General features: G+C 38.0%; 1 protein-coding gene across 1 annotated transcript in view; it reads right to left on the bottom strand.

The window, feature by feature from the left end:
* RAD18 (RAD18 E3 ubiquitin protein ligase) overlaps positions 1-18326 on the bottom strand; it is a 99443-nt gene that overhangs the window by 29842 nt on the left and 51275 nt on the right. The window contains exons 9-10 of the mRNA XM_047096012.1: positions 11905-12042; positions 7050-7224 (exon numbers count right to left, since the gene is read on the bottom strand). Coding sequence (XP_046951968.1) covers positions 7050-7224; positions 11905-12042 — 313 coding nt within the window. The remainder of the gene's footprint in view (positions 1-7049; positions 7225-11904; positions 12043-18326) is intronic.

Below are 18326 nucleotides of genomic sequence, written 5' to 3' on the forward strand. Positions count from 1 at the left end.
CAACAGCCATAACCAATGGATCGCTATACTTTGTGACAGCTTTCACCAGGGTAACACCAGCCAGTATTGGGATATACTTTATGAGTTTCCAACTAGGTGACAAAATTGTATTTGAAGTGAGTCAGAGACCTTGCTCATAATCAAATACTGCATTTCAAATACCTAAGACAACAATGATGGCAGGATGAACCATTATTTAATGACCCTTAGAAAAAACTGAGGTCAATTCAACTGTGATATAAGACTTCCTTTTCACTTGGAATTTTTACTTACATATCCAGAGACTTCTTTTAAACATATGGAGACAAAGGTTTTTATCTTATACCATTGTTGTGCATATATTTAAAAAAAAAAAAACTGAAAAAAACTGGTTAAAGTATTCCCAAAGTATCTTCAGAGCTGGAGCCTGACTCTTTTTCATCATGTTGTGACTCAGTATCTATGATGCCTGAACCTTCCCTCACAAAGTTACCGTGTGTACTACCAACAGCAGTGGAGATCATTTCTCAACAATACTTGAATACTGTCTCCATGAATTTTTCTTTTAATTTGAGAGAGAGAGAGAGAGAGAGAGAGAGAGAGAGAGAGAGAGAGAGAGAATCTTAAGCAGTCTCCACGATCAGGGTGGAGCCTAATGCAGGGCTCGATCCCACAACCCTGGGATCATGACCTGAGCTGAAATCAAGAATCATATGCTCAACCGACTGAGCCACCCAGGCACCCCTCCAGGAATTTCATCGAAGGCACTGACAACCATTTTGCAAACTGAATTCCTAATTTTGTCTCTTTCCTCAGTCATGTTTCATGTGACTAGAAGCAGCTTCTGTTTGAAGACATCAAGAAGGGTCTGACAAATTGATGTGTGACACCCTAACAATAGTCATTTGCAATGTGAATCAGTCATGCTGTTATTACTTTGAAATTTCTTCCAAGAGATTTAACTAACCATTTCTCCTGCCTTCAGTTGGTCATGTAACAAACAGACAATCCTTTGCACATAGCTCATTAACAAAACTGTAACAAGTCTTCAGACTTGTGGGTATTTTTCTTTCCTACATCCCATAAATCACTTGATTGTTCTGCAAGAAGATGGAATTGCAGCCATTCATTCGATGATGAATACTGCCTTCCTAACATGAAACTTATACTCTGCTGCACTTCCTTCATACACAGCAACTTTTTTCTCTCATTAATTTGTGAAATATAGTTTAAATGACAAACCAATGATATGACAACAATGCACATAACTCAACTGAAATGATAACAGTCTGGAAAGCCATGATGCTTGTGAACTGGTAAATACAACAGGACTACAACCTGGCTGGTAGCAACCGTAAGATGCCATTGATTACAATACACATCACAATTTCAGACATTCAGACACAATTTCAGACATTAAAAGAAAATGTATGTCTTATAAGCAATGTTCACTTAATAAAGGTCTAGTAGTAATAGCAGACTAGTGATAAACTCTTGGCAGGAGACTTTTTCAAAAATAAGTGACAGACTCAATTCTTAAGGACTCTGATGAGTAACAATAGGAATGACAAAAATAGTCAAATAACCATAATACAAGATAGGATTTAATTTAGATAAACTGCTGTGGAATTCAGATACCCTGCTATAGGAACTCATAGAAGCAGCAGAAATAACTTCTGCTTAGTGTGAAGAATGAGAGAGAAAGTGATCATAGGAAGGGCTGAACGAGGCCATCCAAGAACAAACCTGAGGAACGACTGACAGAGTAATGTCATACAGGAGAGGTAGATGAATTTATCTTAAGAAATATTATGTCTCCTTTATGGCAGCATTATTTACAACAGCCAAGTTATGGAAGCAGCCCAAGTGTGCATCAACTGATGAATGGATAAAGACGTGGTATACACATATACAATGGAATACTATTCAGCCATAAAAAAAGAATGAAATCTTGCTATTTGCAATACCATGGATGGAGTTAGAGTATTATGCAAAGCAAAACAAGTCAGAGAAAGACAAATACTACATGATTTCACTTATATGTGTAATTTAAGAAATAAAACAAAGGAACAAAGGAATAACAACAACAAAAAGAGACACAAACCAAGAAACAGATTCTTCACTACAAACTGATGGTTACCAGAGGGGAAGTAGGTGGGGAGATGTGTGAAATACATGAAGGGGATTAAAGAGTACACTTTATCGGGGCACCTGGTGGCTCAGCTGGTTGAGTGTCTGACTCTTGATTTCGGCTCAGGTCATGAGCTCAGGGTCATGAGATCAAGCCCCACATTAGGCTCTGCACTAAGCATGGAGCCTGCTTAAAATTCTCTCTCTACCCCTTCCCCACACTCTCTCCCCCTCAAAAAAAAAAAAAAAGTACACTTATCATGAGGAGTACTGTGTAATGCAGAACTGGTGAATCATATTATACACCTGAAACTAATATAACACCATATGTTAACTACACTGGAATCAAAATCAAAAATATAATTATTTTTAAAAAAAGAAATGTCTTTTTCTCACTAAGGAAATTAATTAGAAATGTCTTAAGAAATCTGTCTTGCTGTTATGAGAAACAGGAAAGAAGAGGTCAGAAATTACAAGAGGCCTTAAAATGGAAAGGCAGAGCTGGAGGCAAGTCAGATTAGCTGGCGTTGGTGAGCCGCGAGACACGGTATCTACTGAAGGTGAGGACACAGACACAAGCAACTGGTGTGGACTAGGCACCATGGGAAATGCAGAAGAGAGTAACTTAGAACTATGCCTCAGTAGCAAGCACCTAGATGAGGCCAAATAAAATGAATTCTGAATGGAACTAATTAGCCCAGGCTCATAACTTTCTCTAGCAAAGTTCAGAACAGAAATGGGGATGGGGAGAGGGAAAAGAAGATAACCTATGTGATTTAGCTGAAGATTTAGAAGGAAGAAGATGCAATGTCCAGCTACAGAGTTCCAACTTTTGCAGCATTACTGAAGGCAATGTAACTGACCCCATCTTTATAAAGTAAAATAATCACATATTTATCCAAGATTCTCAGATCTATTACCTCATTTCATCTTCCCAACAGATCTGAGATAATAAGAGGTTTTTATATGTTTTTCATAGATACGGAAAGACTTCAAAAGATTGATTCCCAAATCACCCAGCAGATCCTGCTGCACCGCCAGTCACGTGTATGCCTACTACTCCTCCCGCTACAGCAGCGGCTTCCCGCTGCATACTTAATCCTCGGCAGTCTTGTCTTGAATCAGTTGCCCAGTGCTCTGTCCTGGTATCAAAGCAAATACCACTAGCAAAGGCTCACTTCATTCTCACACTCCCTTTGGCCTTGGCTTCTAGGTATTATATAAGGAACACACTCTATCTTTTAAACTTAAAACTCTTAGATAGACAAAATGACAGGACAAATAAAAAAAGGTGTATAAAAAAGAATTTAAATAAAATAAAAAATTTAAAGATTAAAACATACTTAATATTTGCAATGTATAGACCAGTTACTCACATCTGAGATATGAGTAATAGACACTGCCTACTTTCTCAAGGACAGGCCAAGTAAATCCTCATATACGGTTCCTAAAGCTATGTTCCAAAGTGTACAAGCAAACTCAATGATTCTTTTTCCTAATAAGATTGCAATAAAAAAAAAACACCCAAATATCAATGAGCTAATAAATGAATAATAAAATGTATATCCATACAACAGAATAATATCCTACACTGTAAAGGGAAACATGTCATAACATGAATGAACCTCAAACACATTACGCTAAGTAACAGAAGCCAGTCACAAAAGACCACACACTGTTTGATCCCACTGGTATGAACTGTCCAGAATAGGCACATCAATAGAGACGGAAAAGAGATGAGTGGCTGCCACAGGCAGGCAGAGTTGGGAGGAATATGGCTAATGAGTATGAAGGTTCTTTTTGAGGTGATGAAAATGCTCTAACATTGTAGTGATGGTTCTACGATTTTGGGAATATGCCAGAAACTATTAAAGTGTATACTTGCACAAGTGAATTGCACACTATGTAACTTATATCTCAAAAAAGCCATTAATATGTGCAATGAGTAGGGAGTTCCATGAGATGTGGGTGCATGTGTGTGTGCAGACATACACATGTGCAGAACTAAATAAAAGGTGAAACAGAATATAAGAGCTTACATTAAAGACATTTTTTAGGGATGCCTGGGTGGCTCAGTCGGTTAAGCATCTGACTTCAACTCAGGTCATGATTTCATGGTTTGAGAGTTCGAGCCCTGCGTCAGGCTTTGTGCTGACAACTCAGAGCCTGGAGCCTGCTTCTGATTGTGTCTCCCTCTCTCTCTGCCCCTCCCCAACATCCTCCCTCCCTCTCTCTCAACAATAAACATTAAAATAAAATTTTTTTTTTAATTTTTTTTTTCAACGTTTATTCATTTTTGGGACAGAGAGAGACAGAGCATGAACAGGCGAGGGGCAGAGAGAGAGGGAGACACAGAATCGGAAACAGGCTCCAGGCTCTGAGCCATCAGCCCAGAGCCCGACGCGGGGCTCGAACTCACGGACCGCGAGATCGTGACCTGGCTGAAGTCGGACGCTTAACCGACTGTGCCACCCAGGCGCCCCTAAAATAAAAATTTTTAAAAACATTTTTAGTGGTTTAATAATCCTCTCAGATTTTGGTGATGCCAATATATCTGTCTGAGGCCAAGACCTCCAACAAACTCACCCTACTTCCCATCATCCCACACCAGATAAATAAATACACATCTGGCTGCCATGCATTTCTTCCTACACTTTCTTCCCTTCCCCCACTTCAAATGTGTCCCGTCTCACCCAGGCATTCCCAGACATTAAGGCATTCTGTGACTATGGTTAAAAACTAATTCCCAAAGTCTATAAAGAGCTCACCAAACTCCACACCCGAAAAACAAATAACCCAGGGAAGAAATAGGCAGAAAACATGAATAGACACTTCTCTAAAGAAGACATCCAGATGGCCAACAGACACATGAAAAGATGCTCAACGTCGCTCTTCATCAGGGAAATACAATTCAAAACCACACTCAGATATCACCTCACGCCAGTCAGAGTGGCCAAAATGAACAAATCAGGAGACTATAGATGCTGGCGAGGATGTGGAGAAACGGGAACCCTCTTGCACTGTTGGTGGGAATGCAAATTGGTGCAGCCACTCTGGAAAACAGTGTGGAGGTTCCTCAAAAAATTAAAAATAGACCTACCCTATGACCCAGCAATAGCACTGCTAGGAATTGACCCAAGGGATACAGGAGTACTGATGCATAGGAGCACTTGTACCCCAATGTTTATAGCAGCACTCTCAACAATAGCCAAATTGTGGAAAGAGCCTAAATGTCCATCAACTGATGAATGGATAAAGAAATTGGGGTTTAAATACACAATGGAGTACTAAGTGGCAATGAGAAAGAATGAAATATGGCCCTTTGTAGCAACGTGGATGGAACTGGAGAGTGTGATGCTAAGTGAAATAAGCCATACAGAGAAAGACAGATATCATATGTGTTCACTTTTATGTGGATCCTGAGAAACTTAACAGAAACCCATGGGGGAGAGGAAGGAAAAAAAAAGAGGTTAGAGTGGGAGAGAACCCAAACATAAGAGACTCTTAAAAACTGAGAACAAACTGAGGGTTGATGGGGGGTGGGAGGGAGGGGAGGTGATGGGCAATGAAGAGGGCATCTTTTGGGATGAGCACAGGGTGTTTTATGGAAACCAATTTGACAATAAATTTCATATATTAGGAAAAAAAATAGGGTGCAAACAAAAAAAAAACTAATTCATACTCACGTGGACCCTGATTTTCCTCCATTTTTACCCTGCATTCCTACATGACTTGTATTTAAAAAAAAAAAAAATACTGCCTACTGGACTTGAAGGAATGGCTTGCAGTACCATACTCTTGGACAAAAGGGATAATGCTCAGGCCACCATGTGTTCTTCCCTTACCCAACTTGAGAGGTGTTTTTGACCTTGAAAACATTAGAAGTGAAGTGAGAAGATTTTCCCTTCCTAATACCTCAGCCTGAATAATTTGAAACCGTTTCCTAAGAATCCTTGGAAAGCAGAGGGGTTTTGGGTATAGTCTTCTTATAAAAAATTTTCCTCTTAATTTGATGTTTCAGATTAGACAATCTATCATTCTACAGCATTGTTAATTTTTACATGAAGAAATATCAAAGATTAAATAATGTCTAGACACATTCACACACAGGTTGTAGCATTTTAAAATTGGTATAATTCATTTAGAAGGCAGCAACACATACTATGGTCAAAATGGTGTTAAAAATAAAGAAATAATTTATTAGAAACAAAAGGCTCTATACATAGAGAGCTTTACCACAGCTTTAGATGTGTTAAGTAGAACACTGGGGAACAGAAACTGAAGGGTTTGGTCAATTATGATACAGAACCATAAGAAAACTCTGCACCCACTTAAAAACAGCTATAAAAATGAGGTAGAAACATGGGTACAAATGGTTTATGATATAAAGTGAATGCCAGAACACAAAAATTATATAAATACACACACACACACGTATAATCATTTTATACTAGGTCATCTTTTAAAGTACATCATCTTTTAAAAATATCTTTTAAAAAATTACTCACCTCCAAACCTCTCTTTTTTAAAGCTTTCCCATCCATTACTTGCTCAATTACATTTTTCTTGTTTTTCTCTCCTATACACTGTCTTTCTGGTCATTTCTATTTTCTAGTATAGTCATCTTTACCTTCTTCACTCCCTGTCTTGACAAAAACATCACTGTCTATCATGCCCTTTTCTGACTCCAGAAAAAATATCTATCTAAAGTGTACAGAGTAAGAAACAAGGCCACCCTACGGTCACTGCAATGATCTCCCACATACTGCCTTGCTTGCTATCACTGTGGAAGTTACAAAGCAGTAAAAAGAGCCTGAAGTGGAAGACTGAACTGCCTCATGCCTCAAAGTTACTTTCTAATTGTTTGTGTCTTTCTGTCTGAGCATGCACAGGTATGGAAAATAGAAATTTACAATAATTCGGTACTACAGGTTTCTTACCTATTGAATGAGTCCGATTCTGATGAAGAAAGAGTTTCTTCTTGAATATCAGTACAACTGGAAGAATCATCTGGTCTGTCAGGCTCCATTCTCCCTGGGGATTCCAGCTTTGTTTGAGGGAAATGGTCTGTTATGGGAAGAGTGTCTGAGAATTTCATCTTTTTATCTTCCTGTTCTACAAAGGTAAAAGAAAGAAAAAGACACATTTAAGAGTACCATAAAATCTACAACCTCTGTATGTTTATTATTTCCACATTTAGCAGTACAATTTATACTCAGTAAAATGGAAGCTTAGATAACAATGAATCCAAAACCCCAGGGACAGAGAATAAGAATCATCACTCCTATGAGCTATCTAATTACAATGCCCACTCCATGCACTTCCAGATTAATTAATTTGAAAACAAAATTTCCTTTTAAAATCAGGAGTAGTGAACTGTGTAATTCTAATGAGGCTTCTACTTACAGTATTACTAGAGAATTCCTGCATATTTCATAGATCAGAGAACACCAACAAACATATGAAGCACAATAAAAAAGCATTAAAGATTCGATATTTATCACTGACTACTATGTGGTAGTGAATCCATCTGGACATTTCTCTTAGTTTGTTAAATAGAATCTAGTAATTTATTATGGAAAAGGAAAACTAATCAGACATAACCAATATTTCCATTCGATCCAATACATGTCACATTTCTATGTATCCCTTGTTAGAGCCTCAATTTCTGAGGTCTCCTCTCGAAAATAAAAATAAGGGAAGCTGGAGGCATGCAGACAGTGCTGGCAAGAATGTGACATAACAGGTGTGACCAAATATCTCCAAAGACGAGTGCAGAAATAGTATCCATGAAGGATTCCTCAGTGCCCAGGACTCTCCCTCACAATCTGTTTCAGGACTCTGCTAGTATTTCAGTGGCACTGTCTTTAAGCTTCAGGAACTCAGTAAGTACTTAACAGCCAAGCCACATGTGCTAATAGAATAGAGCCCCTTTCGTGAGTTTCCTCCCAGAGAAGCAGAGCTCTCACACATCACCCACCCAGTGTGTTTGCAGAGGCAAGTGACTCTCGACAAAAGACACCAAGAAGAATTGTCAAGGTTTTGTTACAAATAGAAAATTTATACTAAAGAATAAGACAGATTCTTTAAAAACAAAAAAAAACCTTTGTAAGTCTGTACAGTCAAGATATTTCCAAGATTCTCCCAGAAATAATAAGTTTTTCTTATACTAAAGAACAGCATACATCACAAAAGTATAAGTTCTTAAAAAAAAAAAAAAAGCTCTTGATGTTGTCTGGCTTTCAATAAGCCAAATCATTACCAAAACAAAACTGTACCCTCTAATGTTTATCTGAGTAAAGGAAAGAAGCTAACCACAACAACCATCCAGGTGCTCTAAGATCTCCTCTTGTAAACAGGCACCCAAGACCACATTAAGAAGAATCAATCACCCAGTAAACTCAGGAAACCCAGGCATCCAGTACTCAACTGGCCTGGAAAATGCAATCAAGCTGACAAACTAGGGAGCGGGAGTTCAACTTAAAACTATCTTTTATTTTTGCACCTGATTTATAATCATCTTATATACTTCTTCCCATCTTATAGAAGCTTCTCCAAGATAAATTCCCTCTTGGGGACAAACATCATTCAACAATTTGTGGGCACTGAAAGTCGGTCATCTTTCATGTATCTGTCCATAGATGTCAGAACAGGATGTCAAACACAGCCCCCAAAGATGAGGCTCCAACATCAAACCTCCCGAAAGACATGCAATAAAAATGAAGAAAAAAAGCAACAGATGAAGGATTTAGTCGAGAGAACATGTATCTTGTTCACTTACATTGGCACTTCAATGAGTAAATTTACTTGAAAGAGCAAAAATTACACTGATTGTATGATGCTACACAAAGCTCAGCTCTTCAGTGAGTCTGTGTTAGTCTGTCTGCCTTCCTCTCTCACACACTCTTTACCTCCCTCAGACACGGGCATTCATGCACAACAATCTACCAGCAGCAATCATCTCTGAATGCCACAGAGAGCAGTATTTACAGGCATATACACATAAAGTGCATAATCCTGAGTATAAGCAATTAATCATTTTCAAGATACATCCAACCAATAAGCAAAAATCTTCTCCAGATCAGAAGATATTAAGCCAGATTTTTTCAGGAGCTAAACTGTTTTCTAAGAAAATCCTCTGACAACTGCACAAATTCAAGTTGTTCACAAAGAGCATGAGGTTTATACTCAGGCAGCAACCTACTAAATGATACCAGGAGAACTTAGGAAAAAAAATAAAGAATGCAATAGCACATAAAAGAATAAAAGGCTTAGGGATAAATCTATCCAAGGAAGTGAAAAATTTTAATGCTGAAAACCACAAAACATTGTTGAAAGAAATTAAAGACATAAATAAATGAAAGACATCCTGTGTTCACAAATTATAAGACAATATTATTAACATATCAGAAGTTACCAAAGCAATCTATAATTTCAATTCAATCCCAATGTTACTTTTTGCAGAAGTAGAAAAATTCATCCTAAAATTTACATGGAATCTCCAGAGACCCAAATAGTCAAAACAATCTTGGAAAGGAAGAATAAAGTTGGAGGACTCATACCTCCTGACTTTGAAATTTATAACGAAGCTACAGTAATTAAAATAGTATGTAATACAGACATAAAAACAGACTTTTAGGCCAAAAGAATATAATAGTGAGTATAAAAATAAACCTTCACATATATAGTCAATTGACTTTCAACAAGGATATCAAGAGCATTCAATGTGGAAAGGTTATTCTTTTTTTTTTTAATTTTTTTTTAATGTTTTTATTTTTGAGAGAGAGGCAGACAGACAGAGTGTGAGCCAGGGAGGGGCAGAGAGAGAGGGAGACAGAATCCCAAAGCAGGCTCCAGGCTCCAAGCTGTCAGCACAGAGCCCAATGCAGGGCTCAAACCCACAACACTAGATCATGACCTGAGCCGAAGTTGGACGCTCAACCAACTGAGCCACCCAGGCGCCCCAAAGGCTATTCTTAACAATTGGTGCTTTATCTACATGTAAAAGAATGAAATTGTACCCTTACCTTATACCATACACAAAAATTAACTGAATAGGGATCACAGACCTAAACATGAAGAGCTAAAACAACAAAACTCTTAGGTAAAAACAAACAGGAAAATCTTTCATGATTTTCCAAATGTTGAAATCTTCCATCTTTCCAAAATGTTTCCATGAATGATTTGGCAACAATTTCATGGATATAACACCAAAGGCACAGGCAACAAAAGAAAGAATGAATAAACCAGACTTTATTAAAATTTAGCACCGTTGTGCATCAAAGAAACTATGAAGAAAGCAAAGAGACAACTGAGAAAATGTTCATAAATATTTGCAAATCATATACACGAAAAAGGATTAATATCCAGAATATATAAAGAATTCCTAAAACAACAACAAAGAAACAAACCAATGGAAAAGTGAGCAAAGAACATGAACACACATTTCTCCAAAGAAGAAAAACACATAGCCAATAAGCATGTGAAAAGATGCTCAACATCATTAGTCATTAGGAAAATGAAGATCAAAACCCATATCACTTCTTACCTACTATAATAGCTACAGTTAAAAAAAAAAAAAGGAAAATAACAGGTGCTGTTGGCAAGGATATACAGAAACTAGAATCCTTAAGCATTGCTTGTAAGAATGTAAAATGGTACAGCCACTTGAAAACAGATTGGTGGTTTTTCAAAAGGTAAACATAGAATTACCATATAAACCAGCAAGTCCATTCTTAGGTTCATATCCAAAAGAATGGAAAGCAGAGACTTGAACAGATATTTCAACACTAATGTTCATAGCAGCATTATTCACAGTAGCCAAAAGGTGAAAATAACCCATTAGAGATGAACAGATAAACAAAATGTGGCATACACATAAAAAGCAATGAAATTTTGATAGAAGCTACAACATGAAGACCTTCAAAATATGCTTATTAGTGAAATAAGTTGACACAGAAGGACTAATTATTAATGATTCCCACTTACATGAGGTACATAGACTAAGCAAATTTCACAAAAAAGTAGAACAGAGACTACCAGGGTCTGCCTGAAAAGTGGAAGAGAGTTATTATTATTTTTAATGGGCACGGAGTTTATGTTGGATGATGAAAAAGTTTTAGGTACAGACAGTGGTTACCGTTATAAAACATTCTGAACATATTTAATAGTACTGAATTGTACATTTATGAACAGTTGAAATGATAAATATTGTGTTATGTATAATTTATCATAATAAAGAAAACAATAAGGAATTTTCTTGTGCACTACCCTCCATTATGACTCTGTTTTGTTCACTGGTCCAAATAAAGCCCTGGCAATAGAAATATAGTATTAATCTCAAATTTTAAAATGGATCAAAATTAAGGAATGTGCTATGTATAGGCACACCACGTCTATAAGCTTCAGACTTTATAGCAGAACATTCCATCCAAAATAAATACCAGTGACCTTTAACAAAAATTATTCTAGAATGAAATTATTTGTAGGATATCTGAAGATATACAGCAATAAATCCTATAGTTAGAAAACATCCTCAGGCTGAAACAACTAAGAAACTTCTGATTTATCATTAAATGAAAGATTTCATAAACTTGTCTTCAGGACATTGTCTCAATCATTTTCCCTACAGTAATAAACTTAGTTAACATTCAACAACTGTTATAGGTCTAAAAATATTTTTTCCCATTTCAGATACCTAATAAAAAGGTAAATTCCTGTGATTTTATTTTCTTTTTATATTAAAAATGAATAGTGAAATTCAACATATTTCTGTTTTTAAGTAAAGTCTCTTACCCATGCATACAGGTAATAGCTTTTCTGTAGATTCATCTTCTTTTCTTATTACTTTTTTTGTTGACATTTCAACGGTCTTCTTGTATCCTTTTTTGGCCTGATCCACCAGAAGCCGAAATTCATTCTGATGTTTTTTACCTAAAATTCAAAAGATCTTCTTGGTAAAGCAAGGAGTAAGAAAATTTTATGTTTGTTATGCTGACACATGGAGTATCAACAAGTGTTCAACCAGGGCGCCTGGGTGGCTAAGTCGGTTGAGCGACGAACTTCAGCTCAGGTCATGATCTCATGGTTTGTGAGTTTGAGCCCCCATGTCGGGCTCTGTGCTGATGGCTCAGAGCCTGAAGCCTGCTTCAGATTCTGTGTCTCCCTCTCTCTCTGCCCCTCCCCGACTCATGCTCTGTCTCTCTCTCAGAAATAAACATTAAAAAAAAAAATTTAAAAAAAAAAGTGTTCAACCTTGCTCAAGAACAAGATCCTTGAAAAGCACCTGCAATAAACTTAAAAGCTGGCAACCACAAAAATACAAAGGGCTGGGGGTCGTGGAAGCCTCTGCTCTTCTCCCTTCCTCAGATACAAACATGGAAACAGGATATTCCTAGTTTGCTACTGTAGGTTTTTCCCAAACCCCATACTCTGTAAGGCTTTTGATGCAGAAGATACCACTTTCTTAAATATATCCAAAAGACACCATTCTAACTCCCAAGAAACAAGAGTACTAACATGAAGAACATTAACTGAATATAAGAGCAGAAGCCTCAAGGAAAGCTGGGTTATAAAAACAAAGGAAATCCATTCTAACTCCCTCTTTCTCCTTTACATTTCTTGCCTGTTTCCCATCAGGATCCCTTAAGTCCACCACCCACCACCAATCACTTTACCTCAGGATATTTTAATTGCACCAATCTTAACAACACCTGCTACTTTGGAAGGCAGCTATGCTCACCAGGATACCACCAAGGCTGCACATAACACCTGCTACTTTCATACCTCTGAAGACAATGTAAGCCTGATGTCGGTAGCCATTATTAACGTACATTAATTTACTCAATAAGGAATAGCCAGGCATTGCTAGAGCAGAGGCTGTAGGACATCTATTTGTGATTCTGAACTATAGTTCGAACGGCTGAGGATGCATTTACTTATCTAACACCCTCAAACACACAAGTCATGGCTCAAAATGATGCCATAAATCCTACAAAAATGTATTTTAGAAAGAATCATACTGCAAATAGTTAAAGTTCTGAGACCATTTTCACACAGTAACCAACATTTTCCCTGTGGCACACACTAAGAATAATTGACTGTAGGAAAAAAAATTTGTGCTTTTCTTGAAAACTATGCATTTTCTAGAGCTATCCTTCCAGGATTCCAAGCATTTGCTGCCTTTGAGCTCTGTAAACTGTAGATAACTCATGGCAATGGAAAATAATTCTTGTCTACAGACATGCAAAATCCTGTCTGGTAAAGGTTCAATTGACTCCTCTCCCCACTGCGGAAGAGGCCAGTTTTGCCTCCATTTGCACACTGAATTCAATATTCCTGATCTATAAATGCGACTATTCTTTGGACATCAGGGAGAGACCGCTCCTAATCCCAATATATTTATGTGTATGTACATGTAAAACTCCCAGTGAAACTAACATGTTGGGTTGTAAGGTATGTGGTAAATTTTACATTAAGAGACTGGGTAAAACTCCAGCAAAAGAAATAATGGCTGGCCATAAAGATTGCTGGGAAAAGTTAGCTCTTTAGAAATAGGTGAGATCCGGGGCGCCTGGGTGGCGCAGTCGGTTAAGCGTCCGACTTCAGCCAGGTCACGATCTCGCGGTCCCTGAGTTCGAGCCCCGCGTCAGGCTCTGGGCTGATGGCTCAGAGCCTGGAGCCTGTTTCCGATTCTGTGTCTCCCCCTCTCTCTGCCCCTCCCCCGTTCATGCTCTGTCTCTCTCTGTCCCAAAAATAAATAAACGTTGAAGAAAAAAAAAAGAAAAAAAAAAAAAAAGAAATAGGTGAGATCCTATCTAGGAAATAAGCTAGGTGATTTCTTTCAGGTCCTATTTAACTCTATGCATTTGAGGATAATTATTCTGTACTTCCTTCAGCTCCCCAGAAGCAGTGGGCTAACACCACCACCATCACTATATAGTTTCTGTTAGGCAAGGGTAACACAGCACTGTGGGGTCTATGTAATCTAGTCAGACCTGGTCTAGGCTGTTTTCCCAGTAAGGCCATTGAGTATCTATGAATTCTGGGTGTAAGAATTACTTAAGAAACTTGCTCAAGTAATCTCATTAACAGTTAAGGAGGCTTAATGACTTTCTCTTCTGAAGTAATAAAATCCCAGGTTTAAAAAGAGATTTTCTTTGTTTAATCTTATTACCCTACAGCTAGGCTGGAAACCAAACAGTAAATGGCAGCCACTGCTTTGGCTTTGACCCAAGAGGAACAAAAACCCCTGCTCAAAAGATGAACAGTGCCAAGAGATTATGACTAATAAAATTGCTCCCATTCATCTCTTCACCTCATTTTAGGAGCTGTGCCATCTGGCAAGAAGTTCTTTAAAGAGTTTAAAATCTCGGCTCTGCTAATTAGATGCCCTGAATTTACCTCTTAAAAATATTAACTGGCTGACATAATTGTGGGAGCTCATGAATGCACTTTACATTCAACCATTTCATATCCTTCAAGATTTTTAATACTTGAATAATATCACCCTTTCTGACTCTCCAAGTTGAAATATCATAATCTTTTCTAGTGCCATGTCAAGCCATTCATTCATTCCTTCCTTCACCACCCCTTAACTACTTTTCTAGACCAGCTTTTACAGCCAGAGGGTCCCCAGATCTGCCCCTGAACTGAGAGGTACACAAGACCAAACCCAGGCTCTCTCAAGAACTGGACAGACTCACCCCCTACAGCAAACACACTGAAATACTCACTCATCTACTTGAAGTCACAGAACAAGTTTGGAGTCAGTGTCTCTCAAAGTAAAATCGAATACATTTTTTTTCACCAACCTCCTAGGACACCCAAGCAGCTAAACCTGGATGGAAAAGAGAGTAACAGTAATGGCTAATGCTCACTAAGGGCTTGTTCATTTAGCCCTGAACTGACCAGTCTCACTTTAAATTCATGATGTAAACCTAAAATGGGCACTCAACACCACTGTACAACTTTTCTACCTTTCTCTAGCAAACTCTGCTTTACTATTCTCCAAAATGACCACTTCAAGCTTTTGCATACGTGCAACACCCCCCTACTCAGCTGGCCTCACACTACTTTGAGAACACAGAAACATCCTAACAGAAACCTTATCATCTTCCAACTACCATTAATTCATCTGTGCACATATGCTCTATCTTCCTTGAATTTAATGAAAAATGACTGTCCTTGCAACAATTAAAGGCCAACCTCTAACGTATGCTCTGGATTCCATCACTAAGGCCTTCTCAAAGATATAGCACCTCTAACTATCCTCTCCCTTTCTTACATCATCAATTTCCCCCTCTATGCATCTTTCCCACTGGCATACAAATATGCCTAGGACTGTTGTGCAGAAAGTGAGAATGTGGGTTATGAAAACAACTAGGTAACCAGCATTTTTCCTTAATGAAATAAAGAGTGTAAAGTGCCAGAATACATTAAAAATGGAAAGAGTAAGTAACCGAGATGTCCTCCAATGGCAGAATGGACGAACTATAGTACATCTAGACAATGGAATATAATTCAGCACTAAAACAAAAAGCACTATCAAGCCATGAAAAGACATGGAGGAACTTTAAATGCACATTGCCAAATGATGGAAGACAATCTGAAAAGACTACATGCTATAGGATGCCAACTATATGACATTCTGGAAAAGGCAAAACTATGGAGACAAAAATAAGATCAGTGGTTGCCGGGGGTTTTGTAGCAGGTGGGGTATGAACTGACAAGACACAAAGGACTCCTAGGGCAGCAAAAATACTCTGTAGGCTATCACAGTGATGCATGTCATTATATCGCTGTCCAGATCCATGGAATGCATGGTTCACACCAAGAGTGAACCCTAAAGTAAAGCATGGACTTTGGATGACTATGATGTCAGTGTAGGTTCGTTAATGATAACACCAGAGATGGGGTGTTGATAATGGGAGAGGTCATGCATGCATGGGAGCAGGAGATATATGGGAAGTCTGTCACATTTCCCTGCTGTAAAAACATAAAGTCTTACTTAAAGAGAGAAAGAGAGAGAGAGAGAGAGGGAGGGAGGGAGGGAGGGAGGGAGGGAGAGAGATGCAGTACAGGTGGCTTGGATAAGCATAACCAACTGGCTTTGGAACTCAATTATCTCATTACTTATATTCTTTCAAAGTCAATACAATTTTGAGAGCAAAATGATGGAAAACAATTTTTTCTAATGTTGGAGACATGTAAGGTTGGTGTGGGGGAATGTGAACATTACTTGAGAACATCTGAATATAACCTTAAATAAGGGTAAATATTGGTTTGTAAAACTTTTACTTCAGTATGTGTGTGTATATCATTAGTAATGATATAAAATATGATTCTCACTGTGGGTTATAGTCAGAAAAGATCTGAAAGCCACTAGGTTAAGTATTTCCCAACTTGAAAAACAAACAAAACCATCTTTTGACCAACACCCACCTCCAGCTACGCCCTCATTTTTCTCTCCCTGACAGAGTAAAATCTCCCCCAAGAGCTGTCCACCTTAGTCTCACTTCCTCACCTCCAGTTTCATCTCGTGGACACCCAGAGCGTCTGACACCTCTCCTCTTAAGAAACTGTTCTTGTAGAAATTAGTTTGCTGCCTCTAAGCTGTGAAATACACTGATGCTTTCCATCTTTTACTCTACCATTCACAGTAGCATCTGACACAATTCATCTTATTTCCTTTCTTGAAACACTTTGCTTTCCTAGATTTTCTGATACCACATTTCCAAGTTTTCCTCCTATCTCATGGCCCCTCCTTCATCAACCCATCATGGACACTCTTAAAACAGCAGAATTCCAAGTGCACTGGCTGACTGCTAAAGATCTCTGAGCCTCTTTCAAAGGGCAAATAAGGTAAAACCTATTTTATGTGCCTTCTTTGTTATGTTGACATAGGCACTGAGTGCAATAGAAATGGTGGATAAAACTGCTGGTGTCCTAGCATGAACCAAAGAAGTGACCCCGAACTTAGTAATCACTATATGCTACACGGTCATGCAGACACCAATTTAAAAAAAAAGAAAAAAGAAAAAGTCGCTTTAAGAATGTCCTTGACATTGGGGCGCCTGGGTGGCGCAGTCGGTTAAGCATCCGACTTCAGCTCAGGTCACAATCTCGCGGTCCGTGAGTTCGAGCCCCGAGTCAGGCTCTGGGCTGATGGCTCAGAGCCTGGAGCCTGTTTCCGATTCTGTGTCTCCCCCTCTCTCTGCCCCTCCCCCGTTCATGCTCTGTCTCTCTCTGTCCCAAAAATAAATAAACGTTAAAAAAAAAAATTAAAAAAAAAAAAAAAGAATGTCCTTGACGAACCGGTAAGAAAAGTATGTATTTTATTTTGACCCTGGAGTACATATCTTTTTTAATAACCTCAGTGGTAAAATGAGAACTACAAATACAGCACCTGTGCTCTACACCCAACGTATAATGGAAATACCACAGCCTGCAGAAGCACCTGTGTACTTATTTCAGGTGGGCGCTAAATTAGCTACTTTTTAAACAAACAGCAGTTTTACTTGAAAGAACAGTAGACAAACTGTGATTATTTACACTTGGATAATATATTTTCTCAAAAGTGAATGAGGGAGGTTTTCACTTCAAGAAAAACAAGTGACAGCATCTGCTGACAAAGATAAAAGGATAGTTTTCAAGTGAAAATCAGAACTCTGGATAACTTGTATCCGACATTACGAGCTGACAGTTTCCCAATACTTAACTTTCCTGAGAAGACTGGGGCTGAAATTAAAGAATGCTGTTCTTTTATATTATATAATACAAATGAAAAAATGCAAACATTTGCAACTCGATGAACCAATATTTTCCAAATAACCAACAAATGATGTTACAAAACCATTCACAGTTAGAAGGGCCTTTCAAAGCACATGACAGACCAGTGGATTTTTATGGGGTAGAGTACAAAAACTTCATTAATATGATTTCAAATTCCATTGTAACTAACCGTTCTGAAATAACACTTGCCAACAATACCCATGATTATCTAAAAAAAAAAAAAAACTACTGAAACACTTCTCTCTTTTCAATTGCCTACCTGTGTAAGGGTGGATATTTTTCATATGCTTCAACCAAAGCAACACATAGCAACAGTTTAAATGCAGAAGCTGATATGAAAGTCAAGATGTTCTCTATTAAGCAAGACATCAAAGAGATTTGCAAAAATAAAAAAGAATGCCCTTTTCTCTCTAAATTTTTAAAAT

This window comes from Lynx rufus, unplaced genomic scaffold (genome assembly GCF_022079265.1).
Source record: "Lynx rufus isolate CCGP_SWC_20201006 ecotype Redwood Valley unplaced genomic scaffold, mLynRuf1.p SCAF_4, whole genome shotgun sequence".
NCBI classification, from domain to species: Eukaryota; Metazoa; Chordata; class Mammalia; order Carnivora; family Felidae; genus Lynx; species Lynx rufus.